The sequence below is a fragment of the Oculina patagonica genome, chromosome 6 (genome assembly GCF_052425735.1).
Source record: "Oculina patagonica isolate OP01 chromosome 6, crgOcupat, whole genome shotgun sequence".
Taxonomy (NCBI): domain Eukaryota; kingdom Metazoa; phylum Cnidaria; class Anthozoa; order Scleractinia; family Oculinidae; genus Oculina; species Oculina patagonica.
Window position 1 is genome coordinate 17,260,588 of NC_135763.1, and position 19,993 is coordinate 17,280,580.

The following is a 19,993-nucleotide window of genomic DNA, read 5'->3' on the forward strand; positions in this document are numbered from 1 at the left end:
ACCTGCCTGTAAATTTTTTGTTGTCGTTGTTGTGCATTTAACGCTAGTATACCGCAACTTAAATTGAGCGAGAAAAGCAGTTTTTAACATGAAGCTCTAAAATCTCTTTGGAGTGTCTTGTCTTGTGGTCGCTTGTAAAGTTTTAATTTGTGCAATTGTGAGATGTATCAGAATAACAGCTTCACTTTGCCAATTTAATTTTTGTTTAAATTGTTTTTTGTTTAAAAACTTTTTTTAAATTTAGCCGCGGCAACAGATTGTATCGGGGTTAAAGAGGGATTGTAATCTAAGCAATTAGTTGGCGGTTCGGGATTGAATGTCAAAGTTAATCTTGCACACATAGCACATGTCGTTTGAACAAAAGGTTTGAATCGTTTGAATCGTTAGTCGATTGAATACCCAACCATTTTAAAGTTATGACCAGTTATGGTACAGCATAGTAAGCTCTGTGTAGAAGTTAAAGTCTCTCTTTAAAAAAGTGACATTTGTGCGAGTTAAACACTACTACATAGTTTATTGCGTACCTAGCAGAATATTTCATTCAGTAGATTTCATCCAATAAGCAGGCCAGAGTCTAAGCGCGGGCCGGCCGAAAATAGCGAAGAAAATGACTGTAATTTACACGTTCTTTAGCCGCTGCGTTGTAGCTTTGGCGTTACAAAAAGAGTGACCAAAACCAAATTTCTCCTTACAATATCAATACTAAATCAGGAGAAAAGGTTATAAGAATTAACAAAATCATCACCACTCGCATGTCATTATCACTTAACAGGCTGAGCGTTCACGAATAAACACCCAAAGCGATATCTCATATAGCGTGAAGAAAGCACATGGAAGTCATAGTTTAAGTATACAGTAGATCTAGAATGTATGCTTAGTGAACCAAAGTGCAATACAGCGTTTATCCACAGCTAAGTATCTGTCTGTCATCTTTTTCTGCTGTTATTGGAGTCCTTTAACTGTTCAACGGCCAGATGCTGAAGTGTACTTTGAGTTTTTTTTTTTTTATGTTACATACACGCTTTTCAATTTTTGATATTTTTGCAAGCAATAAATAGACGTGAAAAGCGATCTCTTTTTTAAATAAACTCTAAAAAGTGACTCGAGACACTAAGCCCAGAGGGCTTTTGATTTTTTTTCTTGTTCTTACGATGCTTGATTTCGTGTGCATGAAAGATATCAGTCTCGCGCGCCGTCTCGCAAAGTCTCGGTCTTTGTACACGGTCAGATGCGTCGACAAAAGGCATGGGTACCAGCTTGAGCCCGCGTTAGCACTTCATCTTCCATGCGCTCTCATGTGTGACTAGCGTGACTCGTTCGACTCATTTGAAAGCCAAAGCAGAAGCGATTCGGGAGCCGACTAAATACACTAAATAGTTGTATCAAACTCAAACTTGATCGTCTAAGTATGTCTCTCGATGTGGCCAGTAAAGACTATTGGGAAGCGACATCTAGATGTTCAATCAGCGAGAGATGCAAGTTCATGTTTAACAACGAATTCTTGAGCGATGTGAAGTTTGCTGTTCGCCAAGGCGGAAGTGAAAGTATGAAGAAGATTCCAGCTCACAAGTTCTTGTTGGCGATCAGTAGCCCAGTATTTTTTGCCATGTTTTACGGTGAATTGGCGGAGACGAGAGATTCTATCGATATCTCTGATTGTGAGTACGAGAGCCTGTTGGAGTTGTTCCGTTTCATGTACAGCGATGATGTGAACTTGAACCCAGACAATGTCATGCAAGTTCTTTATTTGGCGAAGAAATACATGCTCCCTTCCCTTGCTGACAAATGCACAGAGTACCTTGGAAAGAACCTGGATGCCTCAAACGTGTTTCATGTCTTCCCGGACGCACAGAAGTACGAAGAGAAAGATCTTATGGATCGTTGCTGGGAAGTGATAGATGAACAGGCAGACGAAGCTGTGACATCAGATGGTTTCGTGACAATCGAGAAATCAGTGCTGGAGGAATTAGTCGAGAGAGATTCGTTGACCGTCAAGGAGGTGAAATTATTCAAAGCTGTCGATTGCTGGGCTACAAAGGAATGTGAAAAGCAAGGCCTAGCAGCAGAAGGTTCTGTGAAAAGAAGGATCCTTGGAGAACGGATCGTTAAAGCAATTCGTTTTCCGGTGATGGAAGAAAAGGAATTCGCCGATGTTGTCCTAGACTGTGATATACTAACAAAGAAAGAGACTTTCGCCTTGATGAAGTATTTTAATTCTGTGCTGAATTTTCCAGTGGGATTTTCTGAGGTCAAAAGAGCTGGTTCGCATCAGCGAATGTACAGGTTTGGATCAGGAGACAGATTGCAAGGGTGGTATTATCCTTGGAACTGTTCCGATTCGATAACTTTTTTGGTAGACAAAAACATAAAGCTTCATTCAGTGCGTCTGTTTGGTAGCGAAAGTAATGAATATTCAGTGACCCTAAGAGTGTATGCTAATGGTGATACAAAAACAAAGACAGGCAAGTTTCTGTCTAAACTTGTACAGAGTGAAGGAGGCGATTACCACGGCTTTGATATCGTGTTTGAGCCTCCAATTGCGATACAGGCACAGATCCAGAACCGTTTTCAAGCCTCCATTAGTGGCCCACCTTCCTGGTATGGGCAAGGTGGCCTGTCTCGTATAAAATACTCTGGAGTAACATTTTACTTTAATGAGACCAATGTATGGCCAGGCCCAGAACGAACTATTGTTAAAAACGGACAATTTTCCGAATTCGAATTTACACTGAACTAATCTCGCTGCAGTTCTTGCATTTTATACATGCAAATGTAACGATTGCTTAAGGTCAAAAAGCTAATTTAAATCAGCCAAGCACAATTGTGTGGCACTAGTGTAAAAAACGCACCTGCAGCTTGCAAAAAAGTCCATTTGTAGTGTAATGTAGTATTGAAGTGTTCAGTTTTTTGTAGTCTTTGTAGTTTACCTGTACTAATATTTTTAAAGAAGAATATTAAAATAAAATGCAGCAAAACAGAAAAAAAAAACTCGCAGTCACTATTTTTGTGCAAGTAGGGAATGACCACTGATTTTGTTTGCAATACGCGGTAAATCGAGATCTTCAATTCGGCACCGCGCTAAAAAATAATGGGAGGGAGAATACTCATTTATGTAACCATAGTACGTCCCACCGCGAAGGTATGGCTTTTTTAATGTTTTGGTCTAAACAAGGAGGAAGAAAAAGCGGTGAATGAACTCAGGAAATTTGGCGTAACAAAAAGAGATGAATTAGCACTTCCTGTGGAATGAAATTATAAAAGATCGAGTGCAGAGTTTTGAGATCAAATTTCAAATATAGGGTAAGGAAAATCATATATCGTATATTCTTATGTCTTTCATTTTTTGTGGGTGACCTGATCGCTTTTCGTTTATCTTGCAAGAACACGCAACAATTTATCCTTATAAGGGAAAGATAATCGCTTGCGGTGACTTTTCGCTACCGACAACTTTTCCGCCGAAACTTCGCTCTCCAATCGAGTGCGAGTTATAAAACATTCAAATGTAAAAGAAAAAAGGGAATTTTGGTCTGAATTAGACCGAGCGTTTTGAGTACGGGGCGATACATGCACTATATCCGAGGAATCGTCCCTCGGCCCCCAGGTGGGGGAGCTTCAGACATTGCATCTCGAGAAATTACCCCTTTCAAGGCAATGTTCCAGTCTGGTATTACAAAATGGATGGATTACAGACAGTTACTGAGTTCTTAACCAAGAGTACTTAAACTAAGTGGAGTACAATTCAGGGAGTAATTTTTAAAATCACGGGCAAGATTACTAATTACTATGAATTGTAGTGTTAGTTTAATACGCAATTTCGAAGTTCGCGAGTCGTTGAAAAAACCCTTTTAATAAAAAAGAACTTCGGCGGACAGCTTCAAGATGTTGTTCTTTTGTTAGCGTCCGTCTTCTGCTAGTTGAGTTTGTTTCTTCAATGCTCGATTTTTCAGGGCTCCTGATTTGTTTGCCTACCCATAATTATATGGAGAATGTATCATTCGACGGACCAATCAAAACCGGCGAGAAAACTTTTTTTTCCCCCCCCCCCTCCCCCCCCCCCCACCCTGGAACTTTTACTTGAATTGCATGCGTGTTCGCGTTCGCTTTACCAAACAAAACCCGCGTAGCTTCGTTTTACGTTCGGTGAACCTATCAAATATATTAATTCTATCAAGTCATTCGTTGTTTGCGTTCTGTTCAAGCGTATACGTAATGATTTCAAGGTCAAATGAAAATCTACTTTGTAGGTTAAACAAACCGTAGTGGAAACAGCAAGAGAGATGTTATGAATTCGAAGTAAATGTCACTGAAACGTAGTCGTTTGATCACCACATTTGTTTATTGTAATCCAAACCTATCCCACAAAAACTGTAGATTACAATGTACACGGTTAATTCGATTACTATAAACCGGTAAATCAAGTTATGAATCACTTCTCATGTACTGTACAAACAAAACCGTAAAGCAGGGGAATAACTAAATTACGTAACTGATACGGGTGATAGTGCGTGTGAATGTGTGACAAAAGAACCCATTTTAGTGCAAAGAATTCACGCGCGAATAGAGTTGCTGTCCAATTTGAAAAATGAACAACCTGTACAAAAAGTTTAAGTTGGACACCTGTAGCTGGACATCCCGCGATTGGACTGAGTGGTGTCGAATTTAGGGTATTACGTGACAAATAAGCGCGCGCAGAACCAATCAAAATCGATAAATGTGTTACGTAATAACTTACGATTGGCCTGCGGAAAAACCAATCAGAAGCGAGTGTTTAAAGCTGGGTTGGAGACATTTCCGCACGGAAGTGAACCTGTTTCACCAATGTATAACTTACTGCTCTGTGTACAAGTCAGGCAATAGATTGCACTGGAAGAGGTGAAACTGAGAACAACTAAAACTTGTCGCTGGAGAAATTTATGTACTGTAAAGACCTGTAAAATCCCTCGTTTTCTCGAAAATCCCAATATGTCGAACCAATTTTCTTTTGAAAAAATATAGACGGCAAACTAATCCTGACGGCGTAAGCGGTCAAAAATGAACATATTGCAGATTTTCATTGCAATTTTCTTTTCCCTTGGATAGAACTTCTCTTTCATTTCAACCCCGATTTCTGGAAATAAAGTTTCCCCTTGAGGTTCCAGAAATTGGGATTCTATTGTATTGCTAAAAAAACTACTTTATGATAAAAGATCCATGTTTTAAAGAAACTAGCCCTGTTATTCTGATACCTTCCTCGCTACCTCGCTCTCGATACCTTCCTCGATTTCTACAGTATATACATCCAATATTTATGGTCTGAAAAGAACCACATTTTTACAGCATTCCAAAGCTGCAACAGTATATTTACACGGGTTTAAAGAATCTCATTCAAACGGCAGTGCTCATACGCTAGCCTTTGTTTGGCTGTTTGGAACGCCTGCTTTATATCGCTAAATTGTTCATACTCGTAAACAGCACGGGTCACATTTTTCCCATCAAATGGATCTTCGATGCGAATATAAGGCCTGGTCCACTTTTTATCAAAAGGGACACGTTTAGTGCTCGCTAGACGAACTGATAATACTTTATACCAGTCAAAGTCACAGTAAAAATTAAAGAAACCGACGAAAAGACTGCCAAGGCTCTCTGTGTTAGACGACTTATATGAGGTAACAACTGATGGAAGAGAGCCACTGGTCAGCTTATCAGCTAAAGCGCTGGCGCTCGACGATGAACTGAAGTGTGTTGGGCTGGAGCTTTGTAAAGATGGTAGGACGGCTGGGCTGCAACCTCTCTGTAAGTAATAAATCACCAAAAGGACCACGGCGAAACCTATATTAAGAGAAAACCTTTAGGCGATGTTCTAATTATTTTCAAATTACTATGGTTTTTATTTATATGCATCTTTAACTTTCTCTGATATTCTTTTACTATATTACTCAAAAAAGCACCGCGGCTTTACTAAAATTTCGACGTTTTGATGCGACGCTAATTCAAAGCTTAAAGGCGAAATTTAAATAAGTCGCCTTTGCTTTGGTATTGCGTCACCTCGCTTAGTGATTGGTTTAAACATGTTTAAAAATCCTCGCGCAACTAGTTCCCCGCCAATCAGCCGTGATTCGCTCTCGATTGCTTCGAGTTTTGATTGGCTTACTGGATTGTTTGCGTTTGGTTTTGGTTTTACCATACTCAATTAAAAATCGCTCTTCCAACGCACTAACGTAACTAGAGAACTACGTCACTGACCCGAAAGCTTGTGGTCATGCGCACCAGTGATCCTCGACACTTGCGCCCAGTACTTGACGATCACTACCAGCGGAACAACCCTGGGGTCCATTTTACCATAACACTTTTGTAAGTAGGTGTTGAATATGGAATTCTGGATATCGACACTGATATCTCCCTCGAGTCTTTCACTTCGGTCCTTGAGCTTCAATATGGGGACTACTGCAGTGCTGATCAGCTGGAATAACAAACACAAGAAACAATGGAAGAATACACAGTGTAGCTAAACTCGTTTCCACGTCTGGCAGCGTAAAAATTCAAGATTTCCTCAGCACAATACGGAGAACACACATCCTTGAACAAGGACAACAAATTCAAAAGCAAAAAAACAAACTAACAAACAAACAAAAAATGATGTTTTCTTATTGCTGTTTGTTTTTCTTGTTTTTGTTTGTTGTTTTTTGGTTTTTTAAACAAAAGCCGCGAACATCGTATCGCAGTGGCGCCACGATATTTTTAAACGCACTCCTTTACCCGGTAACTGCATTATCATTTCCGTTTTTTGGAGTGTCACGCAGTGCTCGGTAGATGTGTTGCGTGACACAGCCATATAATGGTCCAGTACCAAGGAGAGTACAAGGGTAACTAGTGGTAACCACAGGTTAGAAAGTGCGGGCCTTGACGCACTTAGACAAGGTACTGGTAGGCAGTGCCGATAATTATAAATAAACGACTGAACAAGGAGGACTGAAATGATCAAATGGACAATAGACAATTATTCTGAGTAACGCGTCACGCAAGGATTTTTCGCACGCGGTGCAGTGTGAATTTAGATGTGATTTTTCTCAGTCGGTAAACTCGCTATGTTGTCAGTGTTATAAAGAATCTCTCGACAATAACCGCTGTTGGAATCATTCGCTTCACCCTGGTTTATCTGTGATACAATCACATCAAATGTTCTCAAAAGCAACACATAACGCCTTCACGGAAGGTTTATCTAATGTGACAAGCTGTTTTTAAAATATCGCTCTTGGAGAACAGATTTTTCTCTTCCGGTTTTACGACAAACTGTCGTGATTAACACATTTTCGCCTTCCGATCGTGCTTAGTGGAAGAACAAAGATTTTCAACTTCCGGTTCGGTCCTGGTTTATAAACGTGGCACGCACGCGTAAAACGCAATCCGCTGGTCACTGTCAAGATTAGGGTTGCGGGCCTCTCTTGGGCCCGCAATTAATGGGTTGCTTGAGGCTCAAACGCAAACGTAGAATGAGTTTCAAGGAAAGTGCGATACTCTGAACATACGATGTGGGAGAAGCAGATACGCACAACCCGGTGGCAACGATAAAATTAACCAATGGAGTCGAACCGTTTCTTCATTATTTTACTCTATTAGTTTCAGTTCTGAGAAAAAAAAATCTTGAAAAAAAATGTTTTAAACAAGAATGCGCTTGCAGGACTGATAAAGTCTTTGCAAAAGCCGCGCAACACCTTCACCCGGAAACATAATGCCGGAAGTTTCGACGGTGTAAAATTGTCTGTTTAAGTGCTGATTAGTCTGCGAAAAATGGAGATTTTTACAATAGCTTGCTAAACCCACACTCTTTTCCTCTGTGCAATGAAAATTAAATTGATAGTAAACAAAATGCAAGCTGAAAATTATCAACACGTATTGAGATTGTTTGGACAATTCAAAAAAGGCGTGATTGGAATGATTAGAATCGTAAATACTTGTTCGGCAAACCGAAACCGAAACTAACTTACTGAGACATTTTAAATAAATCATTTTCTTTAATTCTTTTTGCGATTTGCGCGAAAATAGTAAATGTCAGCACAGAACATCGATAGTGTTCAATCCATGACAAGTCAGCGCACAACATGTCACTTTTGAAACAATAATTCAATATTTTTGCAAAGCATCACTCTTAAATCTGTTTTTTCGTTGATCCTTAAAGTAAGGTATTTTTACTTTGATTCAAGATCTTGAAAACTTGAAATGAGAACAATGAATCTTAATTTAAGAAGCGATGTCTTAAATCAAGAGCTAAAGAACAGGCGACCATGTCTTGAGAGAAAAATTCTCAAAATGAGATAAAGATGTCTCAAAATGAGTTTAGAAATATCTTAAAGCAAGATATGAACCTTGGGACTTTAAAAATGATTTCAAGCTCAATAAAAAGCAAATCTTTTTATAAAACAACTTTTAATTCACTTCTTAACACCAACATACAACCATTACAAATAACTCATTAAAATAAAATAAAGCAGGTGAATTTTAATGCTAAACTAACCCTCTAAGCACCATGCTGATCAAACTAAATTCTTTGAGGAACAAAACAGATTAGCCTTTGAACTTCACACCTGCCTTAATTAAAGAACAAACAACTTCTTCCAATTAAAATTACAAGAAATGTATGCTACAAGTGGTAAGACTCTAAGTTGATTACATGTAACTACCATAATTTGAAGGGCTAACAACAATAATAATGCTATTATGGTATTTAAGTTAAGTGTAAACGCAATCTATTTAAAGGTGCTATTATATACGAGAGGCAGGTCATTCAAAACATGACTTAACTAATCCAGGTTTAGTACAAGTTTTTAATTTAGTTCTGTAGCTAGCATCAACTCCACAAAATGTAAGCTCTGACTATGCTCTTAATTTCAAAATCAATTTTAAAATTTTATGCTAGATTAGCCCTCTTAATTGCAACAACTTTCGAGGAACCAGTTCCTGCAGTCCCAGTTGCAGCTAACCCTTATGCTAACCCTTTCACTGCAAGTGAAAGTAATTACAATTTTCATTGAAACTCAAAATCTGCTATAAAAATTAAACACTGGAAGTTAGTCATCCAAAACCATAGCTATCTTACAAAAGCATTGCAAAAATATTTCACTTCACTGTACTGGCAACACCTCATCATGATGTTGACTCCATACATTGAAAAGCTAGTTGATTACACTTTATGAGTAACGGTTCAATTCAGCACGTGAAAGGGTTAATTTAAGCAGCAGCAAAATAATTTTCCTTCGTTGCTATGTATAAGCTACCATTAATTCTGTTAGCATGAAACACTTGGTGCCTGTACAAGTGGGTATGTAGTGTTACTTGGTTGCCTCCAGGAAGATCAGGGTCACATATCTTATACGCTACAAGCTTGTCACAGTATGACTCACAGTCCATGACTTTAGTGACAAAGAAGGGGTCTTGCAATTGTATAGCATACCAGATGTTTAAAATCTTTGCAAACTCTGGAAGCCCATGCTCATTCAGTCCTAGCAACAAGTAGTTATTGTCACCACAAATATATTTTGTACCATAAACAACCACTGATTTTCCTTCAAACAGAGTACAATCTTCAAAGTCGATTTCATAAAATCGTGCAATAAGGCTTTTTGCATATTCTTGTTTATTTCCTGTGAGGGGTTTACCACTTCCCAAGTGAATATCATCCCTAAACAAAGAGCATGGGTCATTGTCATCAACAGGTAACATATCAGCATATTCCATTTGCTGATGTCGTTTTGCAAGTGTAAGTGGTAAATTTTTAAAATTTTTAATCCGTCTTACTATGTCCTTAAAGTAAGAGTGCTTGGCTTCAAATCTCATGCACCATGTCCTTATAAGAGGACCAAACATCATCATTTGAGAGGGCAAGTGCACTAAGAAATGCTGCTTAGGTAAAATTCTTGCCCCATAAATTTCTTTAAAAAGAATTAAATGTTCTTTAACGATTCGTTTAAGGTTCAAAATAGAACTTGAAGTTATCTTTTGTGCAAAGCAAATTCCCATAATTTCCAGGAGGGATGTAAAGCATTTCCACTGTGGACTTTCACTGTCTGTGATACCTCCTAAAATGAGAGGAAGGATCCTGGATAGCTCCCACATTTGAGCTGCATTTTGACCAAGGTTACTGTCAGACTTAAAATCTATATCATCGTTTTTTATGAACGATGGTTTATCCTTTACATTAGAATAACCATAATGGATATTTTTAATTTGTGTGTTCAGTTGATCTAATGTGACTAAACCAGGTGTATGAAAATACTGTTTCAACAAAAACTTAAGTTCATAAGACAAAACTCCTTCCAGAAATATATGCATAATGTCCTGTGGTAGTTGTTTAGTAACATCAAAGTCTGGTATATTGCACAACGAAGACCTTCTGTTGATGCCATATTGCTTTGAAAAATATTTTCGTAAAAAAGGTGAACCTGCATTTTCAATATCACTTAGCTGGTGTTCATGCCAATCACTATCCCGAAGGAGAAATTCCTCTTCAGTAAAATGCTGCTGCATGGATTCCCAGTCGGTCATGCAGTGACGGCACTTGCGGTATGCACCACCAACACCCTCTTTGTAACCACCTAATGAGTTACTGGCTGGGGTATCTGCCAGGACGGCCAAAACAGAACCATGTAAATAAATTTTTCCACCAGCAATTTCAAAAGGATATCCAAAATCACTTGATAACACCTTAAGGTCTTCAACAAGGGGCTCCAGTATCCTATCAATGCCATATTTCTTTATGTAATTTACACTGCAAGTTGCAAATAAATGAATTGATTTCAATTTTGATCTGTATTTGTAATCTATGTTTGCCAGTTGGTAATAAAAGAACCCAATTTTGTGCATTTTGTTTGTAAGTGGATTGGCAACATTTACATCATCATAATAAAGCAGAATCTTGAGTGATCTATCATCTGTTGAGAACAAAGGGTGACTTTGGACAAATGTGCCATCACTTAAATCTTCCATCACATGTCCCTCCTTTGGCAACAGGTCCGAACTCTTGTACACCATGTTGAAAATTTGTTTTGATCCAGATAGCTGGTTTTCTATAGATTTTAAAATGGAAATGTAATAAAAGCATTCATTACGTTTAATTATTCTTTTTTTGTTATTACGTTTGGCTTTTTCACGTTTCTTGCCCAGTAAAACTGCTCGAGGCTCCTAGAAAGAACAGAAAAAAATCAGATGTAAGTGCATGTACAGCACTTATACCATATAATTATACATGAAAACATGAGAAAAGCAGAATCTTGCCACATTGTGTAGTTCCAGAAAATATCTATACTACCCCCACACTGAAGGGATTGGAAATTCCTGAGGGCCACTGGAGGTCACAAGGACCAAAAAAAATAAAGAAATATGTGGAGTTTAATTGGAATTTCCAGATGGGTGGGGGGCCCTTTTAAAAATCCCTTCCATGGGAGGGGGGAGGTATGGGTATGTTGTGGAACTACACATTATAATTAAGTTATATGTACCACACATAGAAGTTTTCCATCTGTTGGTAGCCATCCCTTCTCGAGGCCATCAAAACAACTTGACAGTTCATCAAAACAATATGTTGCTTCGGGTATGTCTTCCAATTGAACATCAGCATTCTGCAAAGCTTGTGCCAAGTTCCTTCTGAGGTCATGCAGCGCACCTTGAAAGAGTCGGGACGTTGCACATGCAATGTTTTCCACTGTTCGTTGTGGAATACGATTTTCTTCTTTGATTTTCACAAGGTAATTCAATGTCTTTTGCTGTAAATTTGCACCACTAGTTACATTCATTGATTCACTACCATCTTGTGATTCATCATCAGTTGAGCTGTCACCTTCCTGATCTCCAACAGTTTCAAAGGAAAAGAAAGGATCAGCACCAGGAACAGTGTCATCGGCTGAATCAACAGCTTCAGTTAACGACAAGGAGTCACTGTATTCATCATGATCGCCAACACTTAATTCACACCAATTCCCTAGAAACAAGAAACCATCAATAATTTTACAAACAGTAATATTTAATAATTATAATTAATAATTACTGTTTGCAAAAATTGCCAATAGCTGCTCTTTATGGCTTATCTTAAGAAATAAAATATTTTTTTAGTCACTAGTACCGCTGCTGTAGTACTTTTATTCCATCTTCTCTAATACTCCAGTCCAGTCCATGACCTCTGGCTCTCTCAAATTTCAATCGACACTTAACGATACTATCACAGACTTAATTTAAAAAAATGGTGGCTTAATACAGTTTTGAGGGGTAAAATTGCCAAACTTTTAACTTTTTTGTAAAATGCTCAAAATATTTACCTTCACAAGCTGCGTAACTCGGATCGGGACTTCTCAGAAATCGATGATGTTTTTCACGCACGTGACGAACGAAGGTATTCGCTTTTTGGAAAGTCCTCCCGCAACCCTCTATGCCACACACGGTGTTCAACTCTTCGAATTCCGTGGAATGCCTTGTGTTTATATGTGTTAATAAAATGCACAACTGAAGTGCCGCAAAACAAGCGCAAATAGCACATTTCCAAACCATGTTAGCTTTATGTTCAGGACCTGTGAACGACTATTTGGAATTCGGGGAGTTTCGGAATTCGTCGTGTGAGAGCCGGAGATCTTTGACGGAGCCGGAGATCTCCACCCGTCAACGGTGTGGCCAATGAAATACTACCAAGATGTGTCGTCACGAATTCGTTTTGGCGGGAGTTGCCAGTAGTTTTTCGGGGTTTTTGCAACCATGATGGATTCAGCGGACGAAGAGGTTGCTGGCTACCTTTCTGAGGGATTTACTCCACCGTCGAAGAAAAGAAAACGACAAGTAACTTGTCAACAGCTGGTCAGTTCTCTTAAGAGTCGTTGGGGACTTTCGGAATCAATATGTCGAGTTCTTGAAGGTTAGTAGTGAGGTCTAATAATGGCGATAATATTGACCAATGCAATACAATGTTACAGTAATGTGTTTCTTGTTTATTCAAAGAGAACGCTACTTCTCTAATTCTGTGACATTTTAGAATATGGCTGTTCACTCGTTTTAAGCTTAAATTATATTTCTTCTTTTACATTGTTAACTCGGCCGCTTTGGTATTATTGGAAAGTCACATTCAACAGTTTTATGGGTTAAATTTGCAGGCTAATGGCGCGCGCCCGCCCGCCACGATTGAAATCACAACAAAATTTGGCCGTTTTCAGCCGCTGCCGAATTGAACGGAATATAAAAATAACATCTTCAAACAGCGAAGAAATATCTTTTTAACAGTAAAAAAAACAAAAAAAGCGTGGATGGGCAAAACTTAAGAATATTTGAACGGATTGTATATGGGGTTTAACATTGTAAGAAACTGTTCATCCTATCAGTTTTTCAATCAACTACCATGTAAGAACGCTCAAGGTACATATTTCTCTATTATGAACCTTTGCTTGTGTCAATTAGAAGTAAAACATCCTCTAATGTTACGTTTCCTAACGAGTAGTTGAAAAAAAAAGGACTAGACTGACATTGATCATTCTTAATCCTGAGAACAGAGTACAAAGTAGTCAGTCAATGCACATCTCCGGCCAGGCAACGTTCCGTATTGTTGCAGTCCAATGGCTTCTTCTTGTAATTTTGCAAGTTGTTGTTGTGTGTTTTTTGTTTTGTTTTGTTTTGTTTTGTTTTTTTTGGGGGGGGGGGGGAGGGGCGAGGGGGTGGGGGTGTGGTTAAAACTTGGTGATGATGGTTTGCATTATGAAATTGTGCTCCAGAATCTGTAAAATTTCCAGGACAGTCATCTGACACTCTGCTATTTGTCTTTTTCCAAGAAAACAAAGTTGATGGAGACACTTTCATGAACTTAACAAGGGAAGACCTTCCTTACCTCCTAGGAAAGAAAAGTACTTTCAAAGAAAGAAAAGAGTTATGGGGCTGTCTGCAGCGAGTGGTAAGATCATTTGTCCAAAACATGGAGCATTGAAACTAAAGTGAATATCCTTTCTGGGACAAAAACCTAGCCTTGGTTGCAGACAAAATTACCTTGCAGTGATGATGTTTTTAGGTTGTCAAAACTGTGAATGTAACTTATTTCTTATAGCGGGCTCTGTTGTCTTTGTTTATTTAGCAATACAGTGGCTTGAAGTCTCCTTTTAAAGAGGTGAGGAAATTTAATGAATTTTATGTGTTAATGTAAATCTATATATGGAACGTAGCTGCCATTTCCAACAGCTACATTTTCTGTTATTTTACTGTTAGTATTACAACCTTACAATTAAGAGTAGTGTATGGCATTTTTGCATTGTTCTGAATGAAATAACATGTTACTTGCTAGCACATCAGAAACGGCAACACTAATATGTACTTCTATTATAAGTTTAGCATTAAACTTGCACTAGATAACTTTTCTTTGGGTGTACTGGTACATGTATGTGACACAAACATATGCGAGAATATTTATTGTCTCTATGGTTTTCATGTTAGAGAGAAAATGAAGAGTTGGCGGCCTCCCCTTCAAGTATCGATACTATGTCAGTGGAGAGTGATAGTGGAAGCGACAGGGCAACACCAACACAATCCCAACCTTCAACATCTAGATCAGTCCCAAAGTTGAAAAGGACTCATCGAATGGAACTGGAAAGACAGAACAGGGGACAGGAATCACCTGCAGAACAGGATTTGAGTAAACCCAGCATCCAGCTAGAGTCGTTCAAGTTTCCTGTATCTAAACGTGTCATGCAATATTGCAAAGAAGGAAAATCTCTTGAAGAAGAAGATAGAAAGCAGTTGATACGGGACTGTGTGACCTGCTTGAAAGCTGAGTGTGGGGACCATGTAACCAAGGAGCAATTCAAATCAGCCAGCCAGTTTATTTGTGGCAAAGTGCCAGTATTAAAGGATGTAAAACCACCACACTGGCCAGAAGATGAGGAGTTCCATTATTCTGTAAGTGATCTTACCTCCTCTGTCAGGGAATAAAATAATAAAGGGATAAATAATTAAATCTATAACCACAGTCTTGGACAGTTTGTGCCCTGATAGGGGTCAGTTTGTGTGTTTCCTCAAAATAGTTGTTTCTGGGGTAGAAGTAGTTTAACACTTAGAAAATTAAGTGTTACCTATTAAAGAAACCAAGCATATATTAGTCCAGTGAGAAATGTAGGTACAGTGTAGTACAATATCACTGTTGCCACTGAGAAAGTAACTTTCACTTTTTTAATTTATGAAACATACTGTACTTTTTTCCTTGCAGATGTTGTGATTTCAATTTATCTTTGGTTCAAAATTTTTCAAACCAGTTCAATTTTCATTTTCCTTTGTTGCAGTTTATGATAACGAATAGAAGTCCAATACTTTGATCAATTTTAATCCAAAGCTAAATCACCACAGCATACATGCAACAATTGCCAAGTGCTTTTCTGCTGTATGACCTGTAAATGTTGGTGTACCTTTTAATTGTGTGGTTGATTCAGATTGATATTATGTTGTTTCCCTTCCAATAAGGCTTCTGTGGAGTATCTTCTCAAGAAAAGATACACAAATCTTAAAAGCAGAAAATCAAAAGACCCTGGAAAAGCTGTTAACCACCCAGTTCTTGACACAGTCACTGCTAAAGATGCTAACAGCCTGCACCAAGAACTCACCAAAGAGTTACAGAAAGGGCAAAAAAAAAACCCGGTCAATTGGGCAGCTGTGACAAGTTTACAGAAGTTGTCATTTTCGGCAAGGAAAGATGAGATACAAGCAATGTCTGGCACAAAGGTGGTAGATCAAATCCTTGAGAAGTATCCATTCCTTGATAACGAAAGAATTGTAAGTGAAATAATTGTTTATATCCATGCACTGATTAGTTTCCATTAACAGAAATCATTCAATTCAATTTTTACACTGATTATTATTTGGGAAGATTTTCAGGGTAATGTAATTGTAATAAATAACCATACAGTTCATAGGATGGTATGCCGGGTTGCAAAAATAACCAGTTGAAGGACACTTTATAGCCTCCCACAGGCTGTAGGCCTGGGTCACAATTACTATGGTGAGAAAAAAAAATGTTTTTCCCTGAATAGTTTAGGTATAAAAAAGAAGTGCATGTACCTTAGAATGCTAATGCCCTCAGCCCTTTAGTAAGATACCCATGCAAAACCTTAACAATTTCCTCTTTGCTTATATTGGCAGCTGTGGAGTGAGTTGGAATTACACATTTCAGAAGAGCTAACGAAAGAGAATGTGCAGGTTGAGAAGTTTTTTGAGCGCTGGCGAAAAATTTCAAAATGCTTTGTTGATGAAGACTGTGATGAAGGTAACATCAAAAATTTTGTTTCTAGGGAACTTAATTAACACAATCTGCGCCCTCTGAATAATAGCCTTGGTGGGAGCAGTGACCTGAGGCTTAAAAGTCCTTTGATCTTTAAGAGGAGATTGTTTTTCTGCTTGCTGGCTAATGCATCTTTTGACAACATGAAAACTCTAAATTTAAGTGCAGGTAAAGGTTACAAGGTTACAGTATGCAGTGAAGAGGTAATGTTTGTGGTTTGTTGTTGGTGGAATTATTGTTCCATTGAGTTGCCCATTTCACACTGGGGTTCAGTGTTGAAGGTGGCACCTTTATGGACCAAAATCTACCAACTACGACCCAGAAACTTTACCTTTCGACCTTTCAGTATTAGGTCGGTGGCGGGCTGATTTTGTAGGTGAAAAGAAAATAAACAACAGTTAATGGTTGAGTTTGAAACTTTAAAGTTATGATATTAAAAGTAATAATTTTTATTTCCATTCCCTATGCAGATGACCGTTGTTCTGCAGCACTGGAGAAAATGCCCAAAGTATTCAATTCATCTGCACCAGCACTTGTCTCATTCATACCAGTAAGTCTAGTACTTTGTGTCAATTAACACAGTAAAACACTTGTTGAGAAAAACGCAGTGCTTTTATCACTGATTTTTGTTACTAAACATGTTTTGGCTAACTGACTTAGGCTTTTATTGTGTTTAAAGAGTTAGCTGATTGAAAGCCTAAAGTAAACATCAAATATCAAAGTCAGTGACAAAGCAGAAACTTTATCTTAACAACTGTTATGTCGTGACTACATGCAGTTACTGGCTATAGTAAAACCCTGGTGTTGTATATATTATAGCACAGGACCAGAGAAAGTATTTACATTGGCATGGTAGTGATATTACTGAGTCTGGACTGTGAAAACTGGCTGTAAAGTGCAGATCTCTTGCAATATATCAATAAACTGCAAGGCTAACTAACTTATGAACTGCAACCTGAAATAGATAGTATATCTCATGTTAATTCTCATATGATTTTTTTTTTGTTCCAACAGCAAGGCAGTAGTCCAGAAGACTTCCTGAAGACATTGCCATCAAATGACCCCCAGTTAGTTTGCTTCACTGGAGAAGATGACATTCGGGATCCTTCGTCATATCAGTGGTTCATAGTTGTAGACAAAGAAATTGTGCTAGAATGTGAATCTCCCTCAGGCTGTAAAGCCCTTATAACTTTAATTGCAGTGCATTTTGCTTTCAATCTTAAATACCACAGTAATCATGCAGCCATGTTTAAATTTATCCATGAACATGTGATTGGTGACATTCCCAGAAGGAAATCATATGCATTTAAAAAGCTGGAAAACACTCTTCTCTCTAAGTTAGAACTACCTACCACTAATGGTGAGTAAGCATTAAGCAGTGTTTCCTTGAACATTACCTTCTAGTTGTCAAGATTGATGATGTATCGTGCACATTTCATTATTGAAGGTTTTGTTATCAATACACTTTAGAATGTGCAGTCTGTACACCTGTTGTTTTACTTTGATACTGAGTTCTGTGCTGGTTGTTTTACTTTTCATTCTGCAATATAACAGTTAAATTGTGCAGATTTGTTCAAATTTATTCATGAACATGTGCTGGGTGACATTCCCAGAAGGAAATCATATGCATTTAAAAAGCTGGAAAACACTCTTACCTACCACTAATGGTGAGTAAGCATTAAGCAGTGTTTCCTTGAACATTACCTTCTAGTTGTCAAGATTGATGATGTATCATGCACATTTCATTATTGAAGGTTTTGTTATCAATACACTTAAGAATGTGCAGTCTGTACACCTGTTGTTTTACTTTGATACTGAGTTCTGTGCTGGTTGTTTTACTTTTCATTCTGCAATATAACAGTTAAATTGTGCAGATTTGTTCAAATTTATTCATGAACATGTGCTGGGTGACTTGCCCAGAAGGAAATCATATGAGCTGGAAAACACTCCTCTCTAAGTTTTTGAGTATTCAAGATATTGTTAACCATATACTTAAAAATATGCAGTCGGCACACCTGTTGCGTTACTTTAATTCTTTAATACCGAGCTGTGTAGTTTGTTCTTTACGATATATGGGCTACTTTTGTGAACCCAGTATATTATTTGTAACTCAACTTGATGTTAAAGATGGCAGTCACTGAACTACAAAATAAATAAAATTAAAACATGTTTTGATTCAGTACAAGAGTTCCTTTCATTACTGCTCTTCATCACCATCCTAACTGGGTAAAAAAGTAATTTAGCTTTCGACTATCAACATATTCCTTGCGTTATGAGAAAGTAGTAACATTTTTTGAGGTGTGGTTTGAACGACTCCATTCAAACTTGTATTGAGATCTGTATCCGATAAAGGTATCCTCGTTTTAAGAATACTAATCTTGTTTTGAGACTGTAGAGATCAAGTTCCTTTATTCTCAAAACAAGGCTCTTATCCTTATTTTAAGATACTGAGTTCCTATTTCAAGATTCCATACAATCTCGTTTTGAGGACATGAATGGTCTTATTTCAGGAACTCAAAATAAGAAAATTTCACCTTAATTCAAGGATACCCACTTTAAGAGTGCATAAATCGAACTTCACGTTTAAACGCGGTTCAAACAAGTGCATTCATGAATGGACAAGGCATAATAATTGTTACTCTAGAAGCCAGTTCAGTCACAATCTTATACAGTAAAGTTAATAACCGGTTATAAATTACAAACATACAGCCGTTTAAACTAGTTGGCTTATCGGTGAAAAAACAATCGCAATTAACAACACAGTGAAATCCGGGAGTGAAATTTTACCTCTGTTTCAATTTCAGGTCTTTTCCTCAAGTCGTCTCGAATTCGTCTTAGAACTTGAACCCCAGCATCCATAAATCCGTAAAACATCATCCTTTCTGTTTGAACAACCGTCAAATCTACATCACATCCCTCGATAGCAAAGCCGTTTGTCGACGAACCCACCAGAACGAGTTGCCGAGTCGGGAATATTTGCTTTATGTTTTGCTCTAAACTGTCGCACCACCTTTTCTTCTTTCTCGCTGTCGCTTCGCTTTCTTTTACCGATTCATACTTTTGGATAATCTCACGAGTTAGCGATTCGCGTGAGCGTAGAAACATTGTTGTTCCCGAAATGTCTGACATCGAGTTGACTCTTTCCCGGAAAACCAGTCTACCTAGGGAGGGGCTAGACGGAAGACGAGTACGATTATGGAAACAAGGGAGGGGAGGTTAAGGCACGAGCGAGTTTTTTTTTATGGAAAAAAGGCCAAACGTCTTTGCTGAACGATCTGTGTTGATATAGAAAGGTGTTCCCGGAACTACAAGGAGAAACAGTAATTTTAATTAAGAGCAATTATTCCTTCCGGCATTCAGTGTTGCGCATTAATGTCATTTTTTGCATTTTGTTTTCACAGAGTTACAAATGCCCCACAGTGGAGACAAAATTAGCCAAGGTGTTCTCAGAGAAGACTGCAAATACCCTATCCCAGGAACCCCTTTGTGAGTAAATGTCCCACGGTGATGACTAACAACCTGCCAATTCCCAAAAGAATTCCTTGGCTTTGAAATGGGTCGGGGGCACGCGCCCGGGCGGTTCAGGGTCGGAAAGTGGGCGGGAGGGATCAGGGAATCAAAGTGGTCATCGATTGCAGTTTAGGCCGAGGATTGAATCGTACGTTACATTATGGAAAAAGTTATTGTACAAGATTTTTAGAACCTGAGAGAAGGGTGCAACCTTGCGATTGT

The 19,993-nt window shown here is 38.3% G+C and overlaps 4 protein-coding genes across 4 annotated transcripts; 2 read left to right on the top strand and 2 right to left on the bottom strand.

The window, feature by feature from the left end:
• The first annotated feature begins 1,321 nt into the window (after positions 1-1,321).
• Positions 1,322-2,912, top strand: LOC144656524 (BTB/POZ domain-containing protein 6-like). Its single transcript, XM_078516747.1, has one exon. The coding sequence runs from the start codon at positions 1,409-1,411 to the stop codon at positions 2,735-2,737; it is 1,329 nt and encodes a 442-aa protein (XP_078372873.1). The 5' UTR covers positions 1,322-1,408; the 3' UTR covers positions 2,738-2,912.
• A 1,410-nt stretch (positions 2,913-4,322) lies between these two features.
• LOC144657458 (poly(A) RNA polymerase GLD2-like) lies at positions 4,323-19,424 on the bottom strand. The gene is made up of 3 exons (XM_078517795.1): positions 19,049-19,424; positions 6,223-6,439; positions 4,323-5,808 (listed from the first exon to the last, which is right to left on the bottom strand). Exons 1-3 carry the CDS (start codon positions 19,388-19,390, stop codon positions 5,351-5,353), a joined length of 1,017 nt encoding a protein of 338 aa, XP_078373921.1. The 5' UTR covers positions 19,391-19,424; the 3' UTR covers positions 4,323-5,350.
• LOC144657454 (uncharacterized) lies at positions 8,239-12,556 on the bottom strand. The gene is made up of 3 exons (XM_078517791.1): positions 12,285-12,556; positions 11,472-11,950; positions 8,239-11,154 (listed from the first exon to the last, which is right to left on the bottom strand). Exons 1-3 carry the CDS (start codon positions 12,511-12,513, stop codon positions 9,205-9,207), a joined length of 2,658 nt encoding a protein of 885 aa, XP_078373917.1. The 5' UTR covers positions 12,514-12,556; the 3' UTR covers positions 8,239-9,204.
• On the top strand, positions 12,709-18,410 carry LOC144657455 (uncharacterized). Its single transcript, XM_078517792.1, has 8 exons — positions 12,709-12,871; positions 13,776-13,894; positions 14,072-14,104; positions 14,428-14,889; positions 15,448-15,756; positions 16,123-16,246; positions 16,732-16,811; positions 17,276-18,410. The coding sequence occupies exons 1-8, from the start codon at positions 12,715-12,717 to the stop codon at positions 17,627-17,629; spliced, it is 1,638 nt and encodes a 545-aa protein (XP_078373918.1). The 5' UTR covers positions 12,709-12,714; the 3' UTR covers positions 17,630-18,410.
• Positions 19,425-19,993: the final 569 nt, after the last annotated feature.

Coding starts and splice junctions, on each gene's coding strand:
- LOC144656524 (XM_078516747.1), top strand. CDS start 1,409: ATGTCTCTCGATGTGGCCAGTAAAGACTATTGGGAAGCGACATCTAGA.
- LOC144657454 (XM_078517791.1), bottom strand. CDS start 12,513: ATGGTTTGGAAATGTGCTATTTGCGCTTGTTTTGCGGCACTTCAGTTG. Junction 11,951..12,284: donor GAGTTACGCAGCTTGTGAAG/GTAAATATTTTG, acceptor TCTTGTTTCTAG/GGAATTGGTGTGAATTAAGT. Junction 11,155..11,471: donor ATGGAAAACTTCTATGTGTG/GTACATATAACT, acceptor TGTTCTTTCTAG/GAGCCTCGAGCAGTTTTACT.
- LOC144657455 (XM_078517792.1), top strand. CDS start 12,715: ATGATGGATTCAGCGGACGAAGAGGTTGCTGGCTACCTTTCTGAGGGA. Junction 13,895..14,071: donor GGGGCTGTCTGCAGCGAGTG/GTAAGATCATTT, acceptor TTGTTTATTTAG/CAATACAGTGGCTTGAAGTC. Junction 14,105..14,427: donor TGAAGTCTCCTTTTAAAGAG/GTGAGGAAATTT, acceptor TTTTCATGTTAG/AGAGAAAATGAAGAGTTGGC.
- LOC144657458 (XM_078517795.1), bottom strand. CDS start 19,390: ATGTCAGACATTTCGGGAACAACAATGTTTCTACGCTCACGCGAATCG. Junction 6,440..19,048: donor GACCTGAAATTGAAACAGAG/GTAAAATTTCAC, acceptor TTGTTATTCCAG/CTGATCAGCACTGCAGTAGT. Junction 5,809..6,222: donor GCATGACCACAAGCTTTCGG/GTCAGTGACGTA, acceptor CTCTTAATATAG/GTTTCGCCGTGGTCCTTTTG.